A 23,836-nucleotide genomic window follows, 5' to 3' on the forward strand; every position below is an offset into this window, starting at 1 on the left:
GCTGGCTAGGCGGGCCACAGAGTGAGCCTCCAGTAGGGTAGAGTGACAACTCAGTCGAAAGTTGACGCTGAAGCTAAGGCAGCCATAACTGATAATGGCAACGGGAGTTTTTCTGGTTTCCAGTCTCCAGTGTGACGTAGTTTTCCCTTCGCTCAATCTCTCCGTTGCCCTGGGCAACAGTTGAGCCGTCTGGGAAGAGAAGCATCTGTAAGTAGGCCCAAAAAGAGACCAAAGGTGACCAGACATCCCACGTTAGACAAGTTATTCATATTTAGGGCTACCTGCCCGGATTCGGGGAGAGGAGGGAGCAGGTTTCCTGGGATTTAGTTTGCTGGGACGTCTGGTCACTTACATAAGTGGACAAGAGTTGAGGGCTCTGAAAATCCCTGTCCTGCACGGAACTTGCATTGGGCACTTCTGAATGGGGTCATGGCCGAAGGGTGGGAATAATCTGCGTCCCAGGGCGTGTTCATTCCGACTGGAGTCGCGAAGTAAGGTGAGTGTCCCTCGGCCTCGACCCGTGGCGCAGGCCTGGGCCGGACGGTCCCTAGGAGACGGAGCGCCGCGGAGGCAAGCGGGGATCCGAGTTGCTTCCGTTGGAAGAAGGTTTTCTTTCCGGGCTGGCCAAGCGGCGGCCCGCCCTCCCTCCGCCCCTCTGAGGCTCCACTGTGGGGCGAGGCCGCTCGCCCGCCACCCTCTTCGCCCAGCGGCAGACACCCGGGACGGGAGGGGCCTGGGCGCGGGCCGTGGGGCGGTGCCCCTAACACTCGCAAGTTGGAGCTCGTGACCCCGCAAGTTCCGGTTAAGTACTTTCACCCCCTGACCTTTGGAGGACCGAGAATTAGGGAGCTTGAGGAAATCGTTTTCCATTCCCAGCTATAAAGGAAAAGGATGGCCTCCCACCACCCCAGCAAAACTTCAAAGTCTCATTTCCCCGCCTCCTGTCTTCACATTCTTAATATTCTTCCTTTTCATTGTTTCTCCTCTCTTGAGGGTTTGTAAGCATTGACTGCAGTTCTGGATGAAGGTATACTGTACTAATCCTGCATGTCTACGGTTTATTTAACAATTTAAAGTAAAACACAGTATTCTTTATGGCTCTTTACAAGAGCTGTCACACATTATCTTATGTAGTTCCATCTATAGGCTTGAATCAAGAACCGTCATTTTAGTAGCACAGGATTGGATGCCTAAGGCTTGGGGGGGTGGATAGGACAACTTTGAGATAAATTGAAAATTGTTTATACCCAGCTAGTCACCAACAAGGGTGCAAACCTACCTTCTTAATTTCTACTTCCTTAGTATTCATTCATACTCCAGCCAAAATGAACTATTGTTTTTTCCAAAGTTAATCACTGAAGCACCAACCTTTTGTGACTTTGTATCCATGTCCTAGTTATCCTTGAAGATGTGTTTCCATATTCTCCCCAGTAGGAAGTAATTTCCTTTGAGCTTACCTAGCACTTTTTGTACCTCTTGTATGACAACCACTATTTTATGTAACAGCTGCTTATGTTCTTAGCTTCACTGCTATGTTCACGCCTAAATAGAATGGTTTGTACCAGAGTCATCTGCCTATCATTTTACACAGCACATGATATTATTTTGGTAAGTACTTACTGAAAGATTGAATTTTGGGGTGTCTCTTGGGTGCCCAAGATACTGGCACCAAAGTTTTATGGAACTCCAGTTTATCAGAAATTCATCCTAGTCCCTACTACTCAACTCTTTCTTAGGCTTCCCCTCTGAAGACTGTCCAACCTGATTTCTTCCCCCAATTTTATTTTGAAAAGATTCCTACATTTAAAAATAAACACTAATACGCTTTTCAAGTAGATCCAACAGTTAACATTTTGCCATATTCCTCCATTCTCATACATTTTTCATTGTCATTGAACCATTTGGAAATAGGTTGCAGACACCTATTGTTAGGCAGTCACCCCGAAAATTTCCAACATGTATTTCCTACGAATTATAAAGTTCTCCTCCTAATTACCTCCTTATTACAACTAAGGAAATTAATAATTCTGTAGTATTTAAAATCCAGTTTGCATGTACATTTTCTCATTTGACCGAAGAATATCGTTTAAACTTTCCCCTCCCCCCACTCCCAGCAAAAAAATATCAGGATCCAGTCAAGGTTTCCATATTGTATTTGGGTATTGTAACTTTAGCCTTAATCTTGAACAGTTCTCCCACCCTTTTTTTTTCCTTTGTGACACTAGCATTTTGAAGAGTCTTTGTCTCCTTTTTCCTTATTTCTTGTAAACCAGAAGTTGCTCTAGAGCCTTGGTTAGATTCAATTTAACATTTTTTGTGAGAATACTTCACAGTAGTCATACTTTTCCATTCTTAGTTAAGCTTTCTCAAATGTAACTACATGTTCCTGTGCTGTAACTTGCTAGTTGAATCCATCCCACTTTTCAGCACACGCATCCTTCTGTGGTGTCTTACGAAGAAGAGTTTAGCATTTAATCCTGTGTGTGTAGACTATGCATTATTATCCTGGACTGGCAACATACACTGCCTACCTTTAATAAAGTGTTGCTGCTACTCTGCCTACACTTGGAGCTGATGCAATGTAATCTGCAGCAAAGTGTACTGACGTCAGCACAGTTTCATGAGTTTCAACTCATGGCACCCAGAGGACTGTTGATGAAAGATGTGTGGGCCCTGCAATTCATATACAGATGAATCTTGATGTTATCAAAGCAGATACCAAGACAACTGCTGGCCATCTGGCCACATTCCAATTTAGGCAATGTTATTTTTCTCCCTGAAATTCTTTTGCAAGCCCTAATTGGTGCTGGTGTTCTCATGATAGCTTTTTGGTAGCATTCCTCAGCCTATTAAAAATTGCAAAACCAAGACTATACTTAACACATAGTACATTAGGAACATCCACTGCCCACTGGATAGAAACGTGTTTGCAGAATTTACTTCATAATCACAAGAGGAAAGTTCCCAAAGCTGCCAAGCTCGTGTACTCCTATCCTAGACTTATATTTGATCATGAAAGATAAGTGAAAGGAAGAAAATGCACTTAGGGGAGCAGAACAAAGTGCTCTGGAGGGCAGAAACTCTTAGATTGGTATAGACTGCCTTTAGCCATCATATTGAAAGCTAAATAATGCACTCCATCAGTCATTACATTTGTGTAGAAGGAAATTTGTGGGATTATAAAACAATTTTGACTCCAGATTGAAGGCAAAATAATATACCAATTAAGACCACAGATTTCAGAATCAGACCTGGGTTTCAGGAACAGGGCCATTCACTAGCTCTAACTATGGACAGTTTACTCATTCTATTTATCATCTATTAAATGGAGCCACAAAACCTCTTAGGATTATTGAACAGAATGAATCAAGTATGAGGTGTGATAAAAAAAATTTAGTTTAAATAAAAAATTTATTACAGTAAAAGACACATTGTCATTAATCCCCCTCAAAATACTCCTCTTCGCTTTGAAAACACTACCTCATTGACCTCATTATTCTTGCCACTTTCTGAAGCAGTTCTGGAAGTCCTCTTTCGTGAGTGTCTTTAGTTGCGCAGTCGTGGCTGCCTTGATGTCCTGAATCGATTTAAAATGTTTTCCTTTCATGGTCATTTTGACTTTGGGGAACAGCCAGAAGTCGCATGGTGCCAGATCCAGTGAATAAGGTGGATGAGGACATACCATAATGTTTGTATTTGACAGAAATTGCCATAGCAGAAGTGATGTGTGACAGAGCATTGTCATGATGGAGGATGAAGTAGACATTCACGAAAGAGGACTTCCAGAACTACTTCAGAAAGTGGCAAGAACTACGGGATAAGTGTTTGAAGTGAGGGGGAGTATTTTGAGGGGAATTAATGACAATGTGTCTTTTACTGTAATAAATTTTTTTTATTTAAACATTCACCATATCTTTGGATCATACCTCGTATATGTAAAATGCTTTAGCTTGGTGTATTGCACATGGTATGCAGTCAGTGTATGGTAGTTAATAACTTCTAAAGCAGTCCAATTTGGTCACATAGTAGGCATTAAATATTTATCAAGTGAATGAATCTAAAACAGTGGTTCTCCAAGTTTAATGTGGGGAACTTAATTAAAAATTGGAGATTCTAATTCAGGGAGTCTGGGGAAGCCTCCAGAAAAATCTGTATTTTAAATAATTGTCCAGGGGATTTTGATGCAGGTGATCTGAAGATCAGGTTTTGAGAAATACTGAGGAAAGTAACATTTATTTCCCTTTCCTTGCATACTGTTGAAATAGCTATATATCTCAGATGCTGACAATGTAAAGCATTTAACAAATACCTTTTTTAAAGATTAATAACATTTTTAGGACCATTTTCTAGTACTGAATTTTAAAATAGCAAAAATTATTAGAAAGAGGCATTTTGCATGAGTAGCATGTGTCATTCTACTAACTTAATAGTAGTGTCTGCTACTGAAGGAGACCATCATCCAAGTTCACCTAAGAACAGTTCCTGTTCTTAGGCCTAGGCACATTCCAGAAGCTGACACCACACATTTTATTCACATGAGTCTGGATTAATTAGCCAAATTGAACATGCTGCAACATTCTTCTACCAGCAGATGCCAGATAGCAAAACATTATCAATCCAAATTAGGCACTCTGCTAGCACGTGGGCAGCAACTTAGAGTGAGCATTACTACGTAGTGTCTGCTGAAAAACACTTTCTTTTGGGGCTCTTTCACCTTTTTCTCATGTTAGTTTACATTCAGAATTCTAAAATGCATTTGAAATCTCATCTATTAGTCCACAAGAAGTCTTAGATAAAAGATAAATTTTTTTGCCATTTTCCTACCATCCTTGCTACCCCCATCCACAACCTGCACTAGCCAGATTGAATTTACTTAAAAAGAACTAACTTATTAAATATTCACGAAAGAAAAACATCCAGTTCTTTACATAAAAACAGGATTGCCTCTGGTGTTTCCCTCAGTTCCCAGAGACTGTATTTTTGCTTCTTAATGCCTATTAATGATAAAATAGGACACTTTGGCCTGTAATCGGTTGCACTGGCTCTGTTATTTTACTTAAGTTGCAAAGCCAAGTGCCTGTAGTAGCTGGACAGGTAAAGGGAAACAATATGCAGTACTGGAAACTGGAGATCTCCCTGCGCTCATCTAAATGGGGCATCACTTCCCAGCTCTAGCCAAATTTTACCATGGGGGAACGTGGGCCTATGTTGCCCGATTTGTCAAGAAGAGCTGAAATTTGGACTTTATATGAAATCTCCTGATTTTTAAACATCGGTTCAAATACTTTTTTTAAACATTTAGTAAGCCAGCAAAACATTTAACTAGATAGAACCAAAGGCCACCAGTTTATGACCTCTGTCTCTTACATGAAAACATGATTGGTACTTTGGCCAAGAATCTCACAATGCTTTAGCAGTGCTTCCTTTTTGCCACATTTCAGGTGCATTTACTTGTTTAGTAAGGCAGTGAGTCACTTATCACCTCCATCAGAAATTCAAGATAGATTCTTATATCCACTAAGCTTCTATTCCCTTGATTACAATTTTAAAGGTTTTTTACTCTTTGCCACCAACTTAAAAACAATCCATATTTTCTCAACCTTCAATTACATCATAAAATAGATTTGCTTTACTATATTTTTAAAAATATATTTAAGAACACAATTTGACAGCACATGCTCTTGAAAATAAAACAGGTTTTTGAAACAAAAGCCTTTAAATAGATCGTGCTGTCATAGGTACCATGGTGCTGATGAGGATTCAAAGGAACTTTAGGTTGGAAGGTACTTGATGGGAAATCTAGAACAAGTCCTTAATTATAGCAATATGATAATTAGACCTGAAATAATAAGTTTCACACTGTATTTCTAAGCACTTTCACATCCACTTTTCACTTGAACTTTGTAACTCAGAATAGATACTAAACAGTTCTGTATGAGAAAACCAAACCTCCAATTGATTAAGATATGTATTCAAGGTCACACAGCAGTAGAGACAGAATACAAGTTGTACCCCATTTGAAGTATAAACATAAAATAAATTAGAAAAAAATGAAAAAAAAAACCTCCAGTACAAGCTTCTGTTTTGAATTATATATTGGATTTTACTGTCACAACTTATTTAAAATACTGGGCATCCTAGAATTTAATTTCAACTTTTAAAAATTAGGATAAGCTGATAAATTTTAGGTAAATTAATGGAGGGATAAAAAATTATGAAGAGCTAATGGCTAGTTAGGAGTGGCAGACACAGGAGATAACTACATTGACCAACAGAATGGCTCCTTGAGGCCCACAGCAAAGATTAAAAGGTACTAAGGAGACTTTGGTATGACCTAGATAGTTTTTAAAACATCCAAATCCTGTCCTGAGCATTTTTAGAAACCACGTCTTGGCTCTGGCACCCCCAGTATGTTTTCATTTTGATATTTCTGATCTACATGTATATGCTTTGAGTTACCAGGAATTGAATTTGGATTTTAGTAATCTATTCCCCTTCTGTGTCTGCCCCCTGTGTGACTATGGCCTACATTTTCCAGATGGTTAGATGAAATCTAAAGCTAATAGTCCTGTTCAGCTATTTAACCCATGATCTTCATCTCATCATGTTCTCATATAAGCTGATCTGTGGGGGAAAACAAAATACAAAACTTGTAAGGTTTTAAAGTGTTGCATATTTCTAATTAAGATTGAGATTTGAAAGTTCCAGTGGCATCTTCTTTTAAAAATAATGCTGTAAACAAAATCTACAGACAAAAAGAGGTATTTTTTCCTGCTAAGAGATTTCTTTCAGGATGGTATCAAATATGGCAACTGGAATGCTGAATCGTCAAATTAAGGAGCGAGTGTGTGTGAGAAAGAAAAACCACATGCTGTTTAGAGCCATACATTAGTTTGATTGTGACACAATTCTCAAACTAAAGAGAAAAAAAAAATACAGTACTTTAGACAGTATGCTGCACTTACATTTTTAACATGAGCTTTACTATTTGACTCACATTTTATGTACATCCTACTTTGCAAAGGTCATTAGTAGCTTCAAAACTGCCCATTTCAGTAGAAATTGAAGATTATGTTACTTTAACCTTCATTGGCTTCTGTACATCATGTTACTCTTAATCTAACATCTTAAATGTGTTCCTCCAGTGAGGCGCCATACTAAATGCTTTTGGGGTCTTCAGGCCATTCCTACAAATACAACATAAAGAAAACTGAAGAAACCAGGCCTTGGAGTCAGGCAGACATGAGTTCAAATCCTGTTTTTACCAGCTATGTGATGTTGGACAAAATCACTTTTCCTAGACCTGGTTTTAGTCTGTTAAATTTAATAATACATGTATGTATCAGGGGATGCACTAGGAGGTGGGTAAATGGGTAATTCGATTCCAAAGTTAACTCTTAGGGGAAAAGTTATTTTCAAAATTACTATAGAAATTCCTTCAAATGTCTATATAGTTAAATTCATGATTTTGTACTAATACACTATGCTGTTAGTTATTCTTAAGCAAACTAAAATTTAAGAGTCACTATGCTAGACAAAAGAAGCTAAAGTAGATTTGTGGACATTGAAACTATTCTTCCTTTAAGGTAACTTTTAAGGAAATATGGGTGTCAGGAGGATGAGTAGAGAATTCTAAAGTATTTCTGCTTGCCTGTAGATTTTTCATTTTGTTTTATTAATAAGCCTCTTATTAATACATGTCAATACTTATTTTTTTCTAAATCTAATTTTATGACAACATTGTAATGGTACAACAGTAAGAATCACTGAAATTCACTGAGCTCTTATCATGTGCTAGGGACTGGTCTGATGGATTTATATGAATTATGTTATTGCCATTATAATGAATTAAATTCATTTATATGAATTAAAGTCAGTGCCATTATAAGCTTTACAGATGAAACTGAGGCTTAGAAAATTAATCTGTTTAAATGACTAATCTGACTCCAGATCCTTTTCTCCACCACTACACTATATACTCTTAACCACCAACCCTACCATCTACCGTCTTTCCACATCCTTCTTAGGGGAGATTATGTCCAGTTCTATTGCTTATACTACTATTCCACGGACTCTGTGCCTCCGGTCCTTTTTACCTTCCTACTGGACTTCTACACTCAGTTGGTCTGAACCTAATTTGTGGTCTTCACCCTTCCTTCCTAACCTATTCCTCCTCTGTGTTCCCAACTTAATACCTGTAACCATCCACTCAAACATGCTAGCTTGAAATCGCAGTCATCCTTAGTCATTTTCTTATCACCCAAAGAGTTGGGAGCAGGGGGAAAGGGGAGTGGTAGTGGATGTTTGAATCTCAACTTCATATATCCTTGAATACCTCTTGTATCCTCTCTTAATAATGCCTGTCATCACTGCTTTTGTCCATACCCTGATCATCATACCTAAACAATTATAGCTTACTAATCTCCTTGCCTCTAGTGTCTCTTCTGTTTTTCCTTTTTGTCTAGAATGGGTTTCCAAAAAATGAATCATGTCACGTACCCACTCAGCCACCAATTAGCTCCCTCCTGTATATAGGATGTAAAGTTCAAACTCTGAGGCATGGCATTCAAGGCTGAGCACGAACTGGCCTCCACCTAGCTAGTCCCACCACAGTACGCAGACTACTCTAGCCATTCCCTCGGGCTTTTTTTTCCATTGCTTCTTTCTTTGAACATATTTTTCACTTTGTCAAGAACACCCTCCCTTTGTTACACAGCTGCTTCTCTTCATAGTAAAATCCCCATTCATCCTTCTGGGACTAGTTCCAATATCATATTTAGTAATTCTTCTTCAGAGACCAGCCACTGTCACCTATCCTGAACCAAGTCATTCATGGTTTTGGTTGTTTAAAGCACAATAGATATGCTTTTATTAAAGTATGTTGTGTTCAACTGTAACTGTTTATTTACATGTCTCTCTTCCCTCATCTCACCTTTCCCAAATTCTTCAAGAACTGGTTCTTATCCACTGTATCTTCCTCATTTAGCTGTGGCTGACACATTAGATATTTAGTATATTTGATGAAAGAAATAAATGTTTGCACAGGCACATCTGATCTCAAATTCCTCCTTTTACAGTACATTTACTTTCCACTCTGAAAGAATAATTCCCTGTCACCAAAAAGAGCATCCTTTTCTACTCATCTTTACTGTCCAGTACTCACATCCAAAGCTGTCCTTCTTAACGGATATATAGCTATTAACTTTATTTTTTATGTTCAGTAGTTATTGTGTAATTTGTTTTAATCAATTTTTCACTACTTGTAGTAACTCAATCCAGAATATTTTAAATTTATTTAAAAATTTGTCATTTAAATTTGTAAACATTTTTGTAGCAGAAAAATATGGTAGGATGATCATTAAAATATGTTTAAGCATGAAAATACATAACATTAAAATAAACTGGAATGGAAATAGAGAACTAGGAGAAAAAAGATATACAATATCTGATTAAAACATTCATTTTTTTAAATTAATGGAAGATGGTAGCTATCAAGTTGCTGATATTTAGATTACATTGTGTATATTTTTAAAAGACTAGTGTTATTTTTAAATATGCTGGTAATTATATCCTTTATAACTATTAAACTTAAATTTACGTGTCAATTTAGAAATGTGTCAAGGAGTTCCACCTAGTTTTTCAAAATCTCTGGGGTTTTTGCAAGCATAAAATTTGAGGACCACTGATACATATTCCAAGGTTCAGAAGCATGCGTTAGTGCTCCTGTCCATTCCCACACCCATAATTTTGATTACCAAACTAAATCACCCTAGAGATTTTTAATTTGTCCAAATTGTATGATAACTTATCAACATCTGTATGATTGATTGATTGTTCCTAGACTTAAGTATCTTTCAACTCTCACTCCTAACAGCTTAGTAAAATATTTCATGAGAAAGATTTGGTTTCCCTGCAGATTCTTCTGGATTAATTTTAGGCATCCAGCTTAAATGGCTATGACAGGTTTGCTTACTTTGTCATGACTTTGAAATGCACTATCCATCTAAAACCATTATCTCTAGGAGAAATTCCAAACTAAAGAAACTATGGGGGAAAAGGAAGCAGCAGATTATTTTCCAATTACCCAGACCAAGAGCTTCAAAAAATGATTGCCACTGCATTCTAAAAGCAGTGAAAGTTTGGGTTTTATTAGTGTAAGAATTTTATTTCTGCAGTTTAATGTTTTCTCTTAAAATATGCCTTTACCATCTTTCATTTTAAAATCTGGCACAGTATTCCATTGTGTGGCTGTTCTATAACTTAAACTTTGTCATATTGCTGAACATTTTGCTATTCAATGCAGTGCTTTAACGAACATTCTTATTCCTGTATCTTTATACACTTGTGCTTTGTTCCTTTCGAGCTCATTACTAGAAGTAAAATGTTTATGTCAAAGAAAATGTGCATATTTTTAGCAAATATTATAAAATATTAAAAACTACAAAATATCCCTCTAAAAGAGCTGTACCAACAAACCTACCCCCAACAGAGTGCCCATTTCCCTATACCTTCCCTAACTGTGGATACTATCAAGCTTTTGACTTTTTTACAATTTTAAGACATAACACCAAATCATTTGGTGTAAGACAAACACACCAAATGAGACCACAGTGATTTCACCTTCCTAATGAGACAATGATTTTCCTATTTCAATTGCAATACCCACCACCATCCCCTGCACTCCTAAATCCCCTTAAACTATTTTATTTTCTATAGCACTTACTACCTTCTAGCATTTTATTATTTCTCCCCCCTTACTCTAAACTGTAAGCTCCAAAAGGGCAACATTTTTGTTGTCTGTTTTGTTTGGCACTTTGTAGACACATATTTATTGAATTGAATGATGTGGCAGTTGTGTGATACATCTGAATTTCAGCCATAGCTGGTATGTTTCTTCTTTGGCCCATCTGTCCCCAATGTTACACATCTGACCTTACCAATAAGAAAGTATTCTTAGGAGCAGCCACAATTCCTTAGGGCGTGTTATATGTACCAGACAGAATACCCATGTTGGGCTATTGGCAGGCTACCTGGAGAAGGAAATAAATGCTCCTTCCTACTCTGGTCTCCCTGGGCAGTTATCAAGACAATGAATGTAGCCTTGCCAGTGCAGCCATCCAACCACCACCATGCTTATTTTAGCCCTTCCCTTCCTGTTTCTCTCCTGCCAATGCCTTGGGGGGGACGGGGGGAGTAAGAACAAGATAGTAAACTGAAAGCAACCCTAGTAAAGCAGACACTCCACCCAGGCATATGAAGGCGCTACTCTTCCCCACTAGGTCCAGCCCACTCCCTACCAGGCCTTTGGCCCCACACCCTCTCCAGTAACAATGGTAGCTCAAACAGAGAACTAAGGTTTGGTACAGCACCAAGTTTCATTGCTTTCCTCAGGCCAGATTTTAGATGTGAAAAAAGGTACAGACCAGAGAAAGCATAGTAATTGAATTCTAGACAGCTGGCGTTGCAGTCTATAAAACAGCTAAGAGTTAAGTATTTGTTCATCCATTGTTTTAGCATTTTGGTGATATAAAAACGCTTAGCTACTATGTATTTCCTTCACATTTATTAACATCTATAACGTATATCCTCTCTTTCAGTAGCATATCATGTCATATCAGGCCCAAGTAAAGGCCTAATGAATATTTTCATTGTGATATCTTTAATGGAGAGGCTACATGTTATTTTAGTTATATTGAGGCTAATCATGGATCTGCAATGTTATTAACCTTCAACATAACCTGGGGGGGAAAAGGTAAATGATCACTAGGTACCATTGGCAGGCCTAAGTAACAGGAAGGGAAGAATGTGGCAGGAGAAGTTGTGCATTCTAAGAAAATAGCATACTGCATTTATCTCAGATTCCAGTTAGTGACAGTTGATTTATTCTTGGTCCATTCCCTACTTTATGTTTACTGCTGGACAGAGCAGCATAGAGGTCAGTTTTGATGACAAAGTTTTGGAAAGCAGATAGAGATTCCTCAAGAACCTTAGCCGTACCAGAATAGAAATTTGAATGAGAGGAAGAGGCTTGGTGGATTAAGAGTAGGCAACTTTTATAAGGAATGTCAAAGTAGTAGTGGAGTGGGAATAACTAAGACCAGAAGCAGCTTCACTTGATTACAACTCACTTGCAGTGGGTGGTAAAGGCAGGCACCAAGCCAGCATCACTGCCTTATAATAAATCTTTCTTCTCTGGTGATGTTGTGCAAGATACATGGTAAGGCTGCATCAGTCTGGCGAAAGACCACAAAATGGGTGGGACTGTCTAGAGAACCATCTGTTCAGAAAGGGATCGTGCTACAAATTACAATCCAGAACACCTTGAATACATAGCATAGCAGCAACCTGGCACGTCAATAACACTGGGAACAAATGTCATCAGCCAGAGATGGTGTGTGTATATATATATATATGCTAGGATATTCTAACAAAATTCTCAGATGAGGGTATTCACTGGTACTTTAGCATATAGTATATCTCTGTATTGAGGAAAATAGTAAACTGAAAGCATACCTCACTTCTGTTCTTCAAGAGCCAGTTTCACCTGTTTGTGTTACTTCCTTATAACTTGCAGCTATGTGGCCAGTAACTGCTCCTTGGGATGTTTTTTGTCATTATAATAGGGTTAAAGTAGAAACCAGCTGTTAGCTATTGAGAGAAGTGAGAATGTTAGGAAATGTTTACCTACTAACTCATCCTTTCCCTAACTACCGTGTTTCCCCAAAAATAAGACCTAGCTGGACCATCAGCTCTAATGCATCTTTTGCATCTTTTGGAACAAAAATTAATATAAGACCCAGTCTTATTTTAATCTATAATAACCCAAGTATTTGACTATAACCCAAGTGGCTGCTATAAATGCCTGTTTTTCCTCAGCTGATATGTAATTATCTGGCTAAAAAACAAGCCTTACCAATTTTTCACTAGGAGGGGCAAAATTTTAGAATATGCAGTCTTCCAATTACCACCACCACCACTGATAAATGAAAGTTGCCAAGATTTAGATGCTTTTATGTGGACTATCTCAACCTAGTTTCAATGGAAAGACCCACAGGAAATTAAGGGGGAAATTATACAAGGATAGTTCATTTTTTTAATAGAAATTCTGATTTTACTTCAATGGAAATGTCCCAAGCAATATGCTTTGGGAACTCATTCTTGAGTGATACTAATACTAATAATTGATTTCTCATTGAAGGCAAAAACTGTATCCAACAATTCAGACATGGCAGAAATGAAGTCCGTATTCCGGGAAGTTCTTCCAAAACAAGGTATTTAAATCACAAATAAAACAGTATTTTTTTAGGTCTCCCAGATCATAATAGGGACCTAAAAAGTAATAGGCAGTTCCGTTTAGATGTTTAGATACACAACCATTGTTACAATTGCCTACAGTATTCAGTACAGTAACATGCTGTACACTTTGAAGGGTAGCAGGCTATCCCATACAGGTGTGTGTAACCACTCTATCGTGTGTGCACAACAATGAAATCAACAATGCATTTCTCGGATCGTCTACTCATCGTTAAGTGGTGCATGTCTACAGTATTTGTTAGCATTTGACAACTTATTCTGTTCTATAACCCACATTTACTGTCCATTTCTATTATGCTGCTTTCAAAACTAGGTTGTAAAAGAGTAATCCATCGCTTTTTCCCAGTAAAAGGAAGACAAATGAAGAAGTTTCTCAAACCTAGAAATCCTGTTATACTCAAGATTGTAAATTACAAGATCAAATTTTCAATGAGAAAAGAGCAGTGTAGTTCACCATAATATTTAGTAAGGTCTGACAGTGGGGGAAAAGAAGCCTAAATCAAGCAATAGTAAGAAAAGCTGAAGGTTTCAATTAAACATTCAGTAATTTGAATATTCATAATAAATGAATACATATTTTATTTACTATGTAAGTATTTTCAGGGACTTTGTATTTCTCCCAGATCTTTTTTTAAATTAAACATTTGACACAAAAAATTGTCTCTTGATAGCTTAGAATCATAGGTAGAAAGTTCAAAACTTGTCTTCCTCTTGAACTCCCTAGTATTAAATGCTGATTTTTTTATATATATATTGAATAAATGTTAGAGGGGTTAACTATGAGAACAAGATTTTCATCAACAATGTATTAAGTTTTTAGACCTTCATTCTACTTGCAAATCCAAACTGGATTATCTCAAATTAATTCTTACTTCTTTTTAAATTTAGGACAGTTGTCTGTGGAAGATATAACCACAATGGTGCTGTGTAAACCCAAACTTTTACCCTTAAAATCTCTGACTCTGGAAAAACTGGAGAAAATGCAGCAAGCTGCACAGGATACGATTCGCCAACAAGAAATGGCAGAAAAGGAACAGCAACAAATAACTCACTGAGTGATAACTTAGCATTTCTTCATAACACCCTACCTTCCTATTAATAGCTAATAAATAATATATTAATGTCTGTGTGCTGAAAGTAGTATGTATTAATAAAACTGATAGTATTCATATAAACAATATAAAAATACCCAAGACTAATGAAACTTGTATTGTGAATTTAAACACTCTGGTTTGTACTGAAGTAATTAAAAAACTTTGAACGCCAATTTTATGGGGTTTTTTTACCCAAGTTTTTAGAACTACAAATTAAATTACTGTTCACCATTCCTATTACTATCAGTTTTACACATAACATCCTTAGGCACAAGAGACTAAATGCAACTTTTATATTCAGAGAATCTTTACATGTTTACTAAAAACTGAATTTGAAGATACATTCTAATCTTGCATTAAGTGTTCATGCTGGGCTTTTACATTACCTAATTGTAAAACTTTCTTATGAATTTTGTGTGTCGTGTCATGTTTAAGGCTATCTTGCCTGACCAACTGATCTTACCAGTAATGACAAAACTGTATTTTTTAAAATAAATTCCATTTTTAAGAAACCCTCACCTGAGCTTTTAATTATACTGATTTTAGGGACTTAACAAATTACTGGCTACCTTTATTATCTAGGTATCAAACACAATTAAAACCCTAAAAATAGCAAGTAATACAGACTCCAAAGAGCCCATGAGGTAAATATGAACGATTTGTGGTTTTAAATCTATAATAGGTATATTCCTAAGAATACCTTTGTAAATTCTGAATATAATTCTTGATTGGTTTGCTGCAGTCAAATAAATAACAGATCATTTAAATTAGCATAGACCTTGGGCCTTGCTGAGAAATTAAGGATCTGTAAAAGAGGTTAAAAATGTGATCATTCTTTAGATAATTGTTATTTACTGGCAGCTACTATTCAGACACTGAATAAATATAAAACTTTTGAGTCTTTGAAGAATAATTTTTTATAACGCAAACATTCAGTAATAGAACTTAAGAATAATGAAAGGTAATGTGTTTTTTAGAAATTTCATTAAGCTATAAAAATCAAAAAATAAGGAAGTGTGCATGCATTTCCCAAGTATAATACTAAAAGATATTATTTACTATTGTACTTGGGATTTAAAAGTTTGTAAGAAACAGTTTAAATTCACTAGGTTCAAATATGCTCCCTTATGTGATTTAAAATTTACTGTGTGAAATAAGTTTTTAAAAAAACTAAAATAAATGTACTCCCAATAAAGAATCAACACTGCTTCACACGTTTTATTTTGTCATACATTCTTCTAGAACCAGGTTCATTTTTCCAGTTTTGTAGAAAAATAGATGTTCCAGCCACCATTTACCTAACTGTCTAGTCTTTAAGACCAATCAGTATGTTCCCTGGAAAGATGAATAAGTCTCATGACTGACTCATTTTCTTAAAATTCTTCAAGACAAAGAAATAACTTTTTTTTTACTCCCAAAGCACAGTATTTCAACAACAGCAGCCAACATGGGGTTTTAGCAGCTTAACTTTACCCCCTAAATAAAGCTTTGTATCAACCAGTGATTTTACTACAAAAACACTGTCCTTGAAAGAAAGGAGTGGCAGTCAGACATCAATGCAAAACTTGGAATGATTAGGTCATAAACATGGCACTTACAAAAGGTAGCTTATGAGAATATTCCACTTAAGAAGTGGTTACTTTTCTGTTTTATGTCCCTCCTTTATACCCTCAAAAAAAAAAAAGAAAGAAAGAAAAAGAAAACACTTCCTTTAAAAATTCCCCTTAAATGTAAGTCTATAAAATTTCAGAAATGCCTTGTACCCAAAACAAGTGCTTTAAAAAAAAAACAACAAAAAAAAAAAACAAAACACTTGTGCTAACAACTCTTACAATTCAGATATATGTATTTTTATAACATCTAAGACTGCAAGAGTTCTTATGTTCAGTAGCTCTCTGGTTTAAGACGACCTCCATCTCCTTCACTTACAAAACGTTTTCTGCCCCTGTAATACAAAGAACATAAACATGAAAACAGATATAAATTTTGACTATAGTCGATTTTAAAAATTAAAAACTTGGTATTTCCTGGTTACTCATTAAGTTTTGAAGGTTTTTATTGTTTAAAAAAAAAAATCAATATGCCTCTCAATCTTTTCAAACAGACTTTCCCTGCTATATATCCTAGGATATGGCATATCAAATGAACTGCTAATCTCAGCAGTTTTTAGTTGAACAAAAGCTTATTGAAATAAGTTCATTGTCCACATGGAGTTACATAAAAAAGTTAAAATATAAATGAGGGAAAAATTTGCTATTTAGAAATTTAATATTTATTTCTATGTTATTAATATTATTTGAAAGCTAAACAGTAAGCGAAATAGGAAACAACATAATTTGGAATTATGTAAACTAGAGCTACAGCACCTATCAAACTAGCCATGTTTAAAATTAAAAAAAAAAAACATTTCAGATGTAGAAAAGCCGTAACCTGAATATGGAAAAATAAATCAGAATCCAATTAATTCCAGCCTATGCCTCATTTGGGGGATTCCAGCTATTTCAAACTCAAGCGGCCTTGTTCTGTACTGTAACCACACCCTAGCTACATACAGTAACAACAACCCAGGAGGAATAGTTGACCAGCAGCCAAAAGCAATAAGTAGGAAGGAGAGCTTGGGCAGAATTAGTCCTTATTCTGACCCTAGACCAACATACGCAGGCATTTGAGACCACACACAAATGTGCACTTCACCCAAATAAGCAGAAGGAGAGACAGTAAAAAGTCAAAGTTCAATGGTATACACAGAAAGTTTAGGTATCTCCTCAATTGATACTTGAGAGTAAAGCCACAATAGAGATAACCAGTTAAACCTTTGAACAAAGGCTGAAGAACTTTTTAAAAAGCTAGTGCCAAGGTGCTGACCCATTATCATACCAAGTTTACATGGAAACCAGCTATATTTTCATGAACATAAAGTCATAGACTACAATATTAGGAGACCAAGGTGGGGAACAAAGCAGTAAGTAGCAAGAAGTCTTGCCAAAGTTAAGTTTTTACTGATGTATACCACTTGGCACATCAATACATAAAGGGTGCCATCACCAAGTAGAAATCTACCTTTTCAAACATTTTTATCCAAGCCATTCAACTATCTCCCACCATTATCTTATTCTTCTCTCTTAATAGCTTCTACTTTCTAGAGCAAAAAACACTACCAGCAAGTATTATTCTGAAATTTAAAACACACAATACACTTAAAAATACAGAAAGCTTAGAAATTTTTTGATAAAAATTACAAAAATTTAAAATGTACATAAAACAGACCCACATAAGAAGTTCAGCTATTACTAAACTTTTATACCTATGAGGTGTGATCAAAAAATACAGTGAATGTTTAAATTTTAAAAAAGTTTATTACAGTAAAAGATGCATTGCCATTAATCCCCCTCGAAATACTCCCCCTCGCTTGGAAAACACTTATCTCATTGTTCTTGCCACTTTCTGAAGCAGTTCTGGAAGTCCTCTTTCGTGAGTGTCTTTAGTTGCGCTGTCATGGCTGTCTCGATGTTCTTAATCGATTCAAAACGTTTTTCCTTCATGGTCATTTTGACTTTGGGGAAGAGCTGTAAGTCCCACGGTGCCAGATCCAATGAATAAGGTGGATGAGGACACACCATAATGTCTGTATTTGACAGAAATTGCTGTACCAGAAGTGATGTGTGACAGAGCATTGCCATGATGGAGAATGAAGTAAAGACATTCACAAAAGACGACTTCCAGAACTACTTCAGAAAATGGCAAGAACGATGGGATAAGTGTGTTCAAAGCAAGGGGGAGTTTCTGTTTTGTTTTTTTTAAGGAGGGCGCAACTCACATTGGTCCATGCGGGGATAGAACCGGCAACCTTGGTGCTACCAGCACCATGCTCTAACCAGCCATCCCTGAGGGGGAGTATTTTGAAGGGGATTAATAGCAGTGTGTCTTTTATTGTATTAATTTTTTTTAATTTAAACATTCACCATATCTTTTGATCACACCTCGTATTACATCATAAGCTTTAACAACAAAAAATTCATCAACTACTAAAGAGTCAGATCCTAGCAGCACAAATATAATACCTCCAAAGAATCACAACAACGCGCGCACACACACACACAGATGCTTTCTAGTGAGATAAAATCCAATTAGCCCCAATTCTCCATTCTATGAAGCAAAAGGAAGCAATGTAGAATACAGGAATGAGCCTAGTTCTTTGAAGCCAGAAAAAATCTGGAATGATCCTTGGCTTCTACCATGTGACCTTAGAAAAGAAACATTACAGCTCCCTAAGCCTCAATTTTCTTATCTTATTGGTGATAATATCTACACCGAAATAATATTTAAACTACTCAGGACAGAGCCTGATACACAGAACTTCTCCACAAAACTAGTTCCCTTCCAGTGGCTTCGTGAGGTAGTCCTATATGGATTTATAAAGGACAAAATAAACTCGGTCCTTGTTTTTCCACAAACTCAAACTAGATGATTTTGACTCTTGAGTGACTTCAGGGAAGATACCATTTTTCTGGACAGAGCTGGAATGATAGAAAATTAGCTTAGCTTTCCCAAGCACCTAAGCCAGGGTGTTATGTTAAGAAAGTAATAAAGTACCTTGAAGGACAAAGATCTCTGAGTTGTTTGGAAATTATTCCAGCCTGAAAACATTCTTCTACAAACCGCTCAAGCACAGAGTATGAATGTGGGACATCCAGATTAATGTCTGGAATTTCATTATAAATTCTCTCATAACCCTAAAACAGTGAAATTATATACAGAAATGTTAGCCCATACAAAATACATAATGCCATATAACTCATCACTGTCATCAAGCTATATTTAAGACCAAATATCCATGTAAAAGACTGAAGTCACATCTGAATCTTAAAAAATACAGATAGTAGGTAGTAGTTACAGAATGTACCAGATAGTAGTTACAGACTGTTTTAATTTAAAACTGTTCTCTCAAAACATCTCCAGACATCAGATATTGGACACATTTCTTCCCCATCACTTCTCTATATACATTTACTACATTTCGAAAAAAATAAAAGGCAAGTTAAGAACCTCACCAATATTTTAATAACAATGTATACAATTTTAAATAGGAATAATTTAAATAAAGTATAATTTGTTAAAAGTTCATGTTTCTCTCTAGATATAAAATAGAAATTACCGTATCTTAGAAACAGAACTCTTGAGGAAGAACACAATCACATTTTTAAAAATACAGGTTAAAAAGAAACTCATTAAAGTGTTACTTTCCAACAAATGGCTGCAAAAAAGTTCAAACATAAACATTGCCATTAGGAAAAAAACACACCTACAGGCATACTACTAAACATACTTCAAAGAAAACTTCATTAACAATTCATAATCTTTATTCAATCATTACGTATTTAAGGTATAAGCCTAAAAATTGTTCAAAATTAATGTTATACTTACTCTCTTCATTTGGTCTAGAGTAATGGTAGAAGATTTCCAAAGGGATTTTAATAAATCCAAAATCATCTTAAATGTATTTTCTCCAGTTGACTCCAAAACCATTATAATGGCCTAAAAATCGAATGAATGAATTTTGGGTTATTAATTCATATGAGACTGCTCATAAAATGTATCAGATCCCTTTTGTCTAATATGTAATTCTAATCATTATAAAAAATTTAAAACTTTCTCTCTTAACTTGAATTTTTAAAAAGACGTTTATTATTAAAGAAGCATTAAGTACCACGATACAAAAAGGAACACTTAAATCATTCTCTTTGGCATGTCAAAGTAATCTTACTTCATATACTAGCTCATGGTGAAAATGAGGTACTTCCAGTTCCTTAAGGCAATGTTCAGCTTCAGATATGTCTCCAGAGAGTAAATACTCTTTCAGCAGCATATCAATCTATTCAATTCAAAAATTGACATGTGTTAGAATTTCTGAATTTTAAAACAATTGTGCTTTGCCTAAAGGATTTACTACTCATCTCATTACATAGTGAAATAGCAGGTTACAAACAGCTGTCTTAAGAACATATAGACTTGACATGACACTATCATAACAGAATATTTTCATAATTAAAAAGTAAATCCCCAATTTTAAATGGTTCATAACTATGAAGAAAATGCAGTGCTTCAGTGTGTCTTTAATAATCACTGAGATCTACGTGTAGACTTAAGATGTACATACCTTGAGTTGTGACCAGAATTCTTCAATGCTCCTTAAATACCACTAGAGGGCACTAACTGAAAGTCTCAAAATGAACTTTTAAAGTGGCACAAACTCTCACTTCCTATTAAAGTCTCACTAGACTTTAATAATGCACTAGGATCCAAAAAATGAGGTATCAGGACTTTACTACAACAGGGTGAAGATTTCCATATAGTTTCTCTTTTCTCTACAACTGAGGATTTGAAACCCGTTATCTAAAACATTCATCAGTAAGTAATTCAGCTTCCAGTTATAGCTAAAGAGGTAAGTCTTGTCTTTCTTGTTCAAATTTGTACAGTAACATCTGACTCCAGAGAAAAGGAGGAAAAGTTTATCAGCACAAGAACTTCAACTAGTAATGTTCCTACCTATACACTGCCTGTTAAAATCACCTTTGCACCTAGTAGATGTTCAATGTTAACTGACTGAATAAAATAATCTCATCTATCTTCCACTTCGTATTTCGTATTTCTACAATGTATTTCATAAAAGGTAAAGTAAAATTTGATTAACAGAATACATCCTGATAATTTCTATTATGCTTTAGAGTAGTAAATATTTAAAGCATATTATTTGAATAAAATTTTCACTATAATTATACATAAATTTATTATTTAAATTGTATCACTTAGTTTTTAAACTGTTATGTAACTTAAAGTAGTAAATGTTTACCATCAGGTTCCATGCGTTTTTGAGAACGATAAATTCAAATCCATGTAAACATTTCTAAAAGTTCTCTTTGTACAACTCATCCTTCCATATAAATATAAATGGATATCCAAATAATGTCAGCCTCAAACTCAAATATTGGTAGTTTTATTTCAATTTGTATCTTGACCATTTTCTGTTAATTCATATACCATAAAATAGTTTGGCAGTTTTCTCAAAATATTAATTTTGGGGAGTACAGATGCTCCTCGACTTAGCATGGGGTTATTTTCCAATAAACCCACCATAAATTAAAAATATTGTGAAGTCAAAATGCATTTAATACACCTAGCCTATAGAACATCATAGTTTAGCCTAGCCTATCTTAAATGTGCTCAGATCTTGTATTAGCTTACAGTTAGGCAAAATCATCTCACTGCCACTGCCCAGCATCACAAGAAAGTATCCTATTGCCTATTTCTCTAGTCCAAGAAAAGATCAAAATTCGAAGTGCAGTTTCTACTGAATGTGTATCGCTTTCACACCATCATGAAGTCAAAAAATCGAATCATCGTTAAATTGGGGACCTTCTGTATTATCATCTTAACAATATTAAATCTTCTAATCCATAAACATGGGATATCTAGCTAAGTCTTCTTTAATTTCTTTCAACAATGTTTTGCAGCTTTCAGTGTACAAGACTTGTATTTTTTGTTAAATTTATTCCTAAGTATTGTAATCATTTTTTATGCTATTGTAAATATAATTGTTTTCTTGATTTGAATTCAGATCATTCTAATGTATAGAAGTAGAATTGAATTTTGTATATTGATCTTTTATCCTACCTTGCTGAATTCATTTATTATTAATAGTTAATAGTTTGGTTTTTTGCTTGTTTTGTTTTTGTGTGTATGTGGATTCATTTGGTTTTCTATACAGATCATGTCAGCTGAGAATAAAGATAGTTTTACTTCCTTTCCAATCTAGGTGCCTTTTATTTCATTTTCTTGCCAAACTGCCCTGGTATCTTGACTGTTTTTATACTCAATTTTTCTAATAATTTTTTGATTTGTTTAAAAGTTATTACAATCATGATATTACAAACACCAATTCATCTATCTTAACACATATAAAGGCAAAAATGGTCAAAGCACGAACTGTAATTTAAGCTCCTTAACACTCAAACTAGATATACATATGATTAACAAATTAAGTATTGAAACAATAGTCACATGTTAAGATTGTATTCCAAAATCAGAAGCACATTAACTATAAATCTTCTAATTTTCTTAAAATCTGCAAATATGGAGATTAAATACTTTTGGTTTCTTGATATAGAACATCATTTTACTGCCCCAAAAAAAATCTGTAAAAAATAAATCTGGCATTTAAATGTAATAAATCAATTACTTTTTCTTTTAAAGCATGCATATAGGTAGTGAACCTCCTTACAAAAATCTACCACTCTGATATACTCTAGTGTTCATAATTCATAATTTATAACCTGAGACTATCTAGTTACAAATTGCTCATACAAAAATAGATATTTACTGGAAATAAGTCTTATTTCAATAATATTTGAACATTTTAAAATACTAATATAAGAAAAACACTACATGCATTCTTTCATATACAGCTTTCTTATAATTATTCATGAAAGCCCTTTTAATACAGTCCATTTTTAAGTCAGGGAAACCATACAAATTTAATAATTATACAATTATTGTATAATTTATAGCAAAAATTATATAACTCAAAGCCAAATATATGCCAAATATATAAAGATTCAATTTTCTGTTTGCAGCTTTAAGACTAAACTTAATTTTTGTGCACAAAAATACCAGCTAGAGGAATACATAAAATTAAGTTAAAGATACTACCCAATAGTTACCTCTTTAACAAGGTGATTAACAGATTGCTGCCCACCTCCAGAGCCCCACACACTGTCTTTGCGCTTTCCACCTTTAGACATACTCAGGAGCACAGTAGCCTTGTCCAGAGCAGCTCTACAGAAAACATTAAATACTTAAATAAATAAATTTAATTTTGACATGTGGACAGGCTTCCGGTTGACCAAATTATAAAGTTTAAAAAAAAAAAAAAAAAAAACCACATTCACAAAAAGCTTTCACATAACACAAAGCAACCTAAAATTGAAAAGTCTTTTAAAAAACTATTTTTCAAAATAAAAAGTTGGGAGCAAAAAAAATTGCTTCTCATGTTAATATTCTCATAGTCTATTATAATTTTCATTCCTTGGTCAATAAAAATCTAATGTTATTACAAAATAAGTGATAACACTGAGAAGGAACATTTCACGTAAAACTTTTACTTAGATCCATGCCTACCCAAAAGTAGCCCAGAAGCAAGCCCAGAAAATTAACATCTACACCTGAGTAAACCTAAGACATGGCTAAGTCCAAATCTAAGTTTCCAGGAAGTTATAAAGAATCATACAGCATAACTCCCAAATATCACATTTAGCTTACAATTAATTACACCAAAGAACAAGACTGGAAAACATTATTTCTTAAGATTTCTATAACAGATAAACAAAAAAATTGGGCTCCTTTGTTAATATTATTCATCTTATTAGAATATT

The 23,836-nt window shown here is 35.1% G+C and overlaps 3 protein-coding genes across 7 annotated transcripts in view; 1 reads left to right on the forward strand and 2 right to left on the reverse strand.

The window, feature by feature from the left end:
* The window catches only part of SHOC2 (SHOC2 leucine rich repeat scaffold protein), a 69,068-nt gene extending 68,601 nt beyond the window's left edge, over nucleotides 1-467 (reverse strand). The window contains exon 1 of the mRNA XM_033131211.1: nucleotides 353-467. The gene's annotated coding sequence lies outside the window, so the exon portion shown is untranslated. The remainder of the gene's footprint in view (nucleotides 1-352) is intronic.
* On the forward strand, nucleotides 1-16,092 carry BBIP1 (BBSome interacting protein 1). 4 transcript variants are annotated; one of them, XM_033131215.1, is made up of 3 exons: nucleotides 1-207; nucleotides 13,199-13,271; nucleotides 14,203-16,092. In XM_033131215.1, exons 2-3 carry the CDS (start codon nucleotides 13,226-13,228, stop codon nucleotides 14,367-14,369), a joined length of 213 nt encoding a protein of 70 aa, XP_032987106.1. In that variant the 5' UTR covers nucleotides 1-207; nucleotides 13,199-13,225; the 3' UTR covers nucleotides 14,370-16,092. The 4 variants fall into 4 exon arrangements, with proteins under 4 accessions (XP_032987106.1, XP_032987105.1, XP_032987109.1 ...); XM_033131214.1 differs by lacking the exon at nucleotides 1-207 and adding an exon at nucleotides 360-496; XM_033131218.1 differs by lacking the exon at nucleotides 1-207 and adding an exon at nucleotides 652-801.
* Nucleotides 15,612-23,836, reverse strand: part of PDCD4 (programmed cell death 4) — a 25,957-nt gene continuing 17,732 nt past the window's right edge. For both annotated transcript variants that reach the window (XM_033131212.1, XM_033131213.1), the window contains exons 8-12: nucleotides 23,126-23,240; nucleotides 20,173-20,280; nucleotides 19,833-19,943; nucleotides 19,002-19,141; nucleotides 15,612-16,353 (exon numbers count right to left, since the gene is read on the reverse strand). In XM_033131212.1, coding sequence (XP_032987103.1) covers nucleotides 16,293-16,353; nucleotides 19,002-19,141; nucleotides 19,833-19,943; nucleotides 20,173-20,280; nucleotides 23,126-23,240 — 535 coding nt within the window. In that variant the 3' untranslated portion in view covers nucleotides 15,612-16,292. The remainder of the gene's footprint in view (nucleotides 16,354-19,001; nucleotides 19,142-19,832; nucleotides 19,944-20,172; nucleotides 20,281-23,125; nucleotides 23,241-23,836) is intronic.

This window comes from Rhinolophus ferrumequinum, chromosome 16 (assembly GCF_004115265.2).
Source record: "Rhinolophus ferrumequinum isolate MPI-CBG mRhiFer1 chromosome 16, mRhiFer1_v1.p, whole genome shotgun sequence".
In the NCBI taxonomy this organism is placed as follows: Eukaryota; Metazoa; Chordata; class Mammalia; order Chiroptera; family Rhinolophidae; genus Rhinolophus; species Rhinolophus ferrumequinum.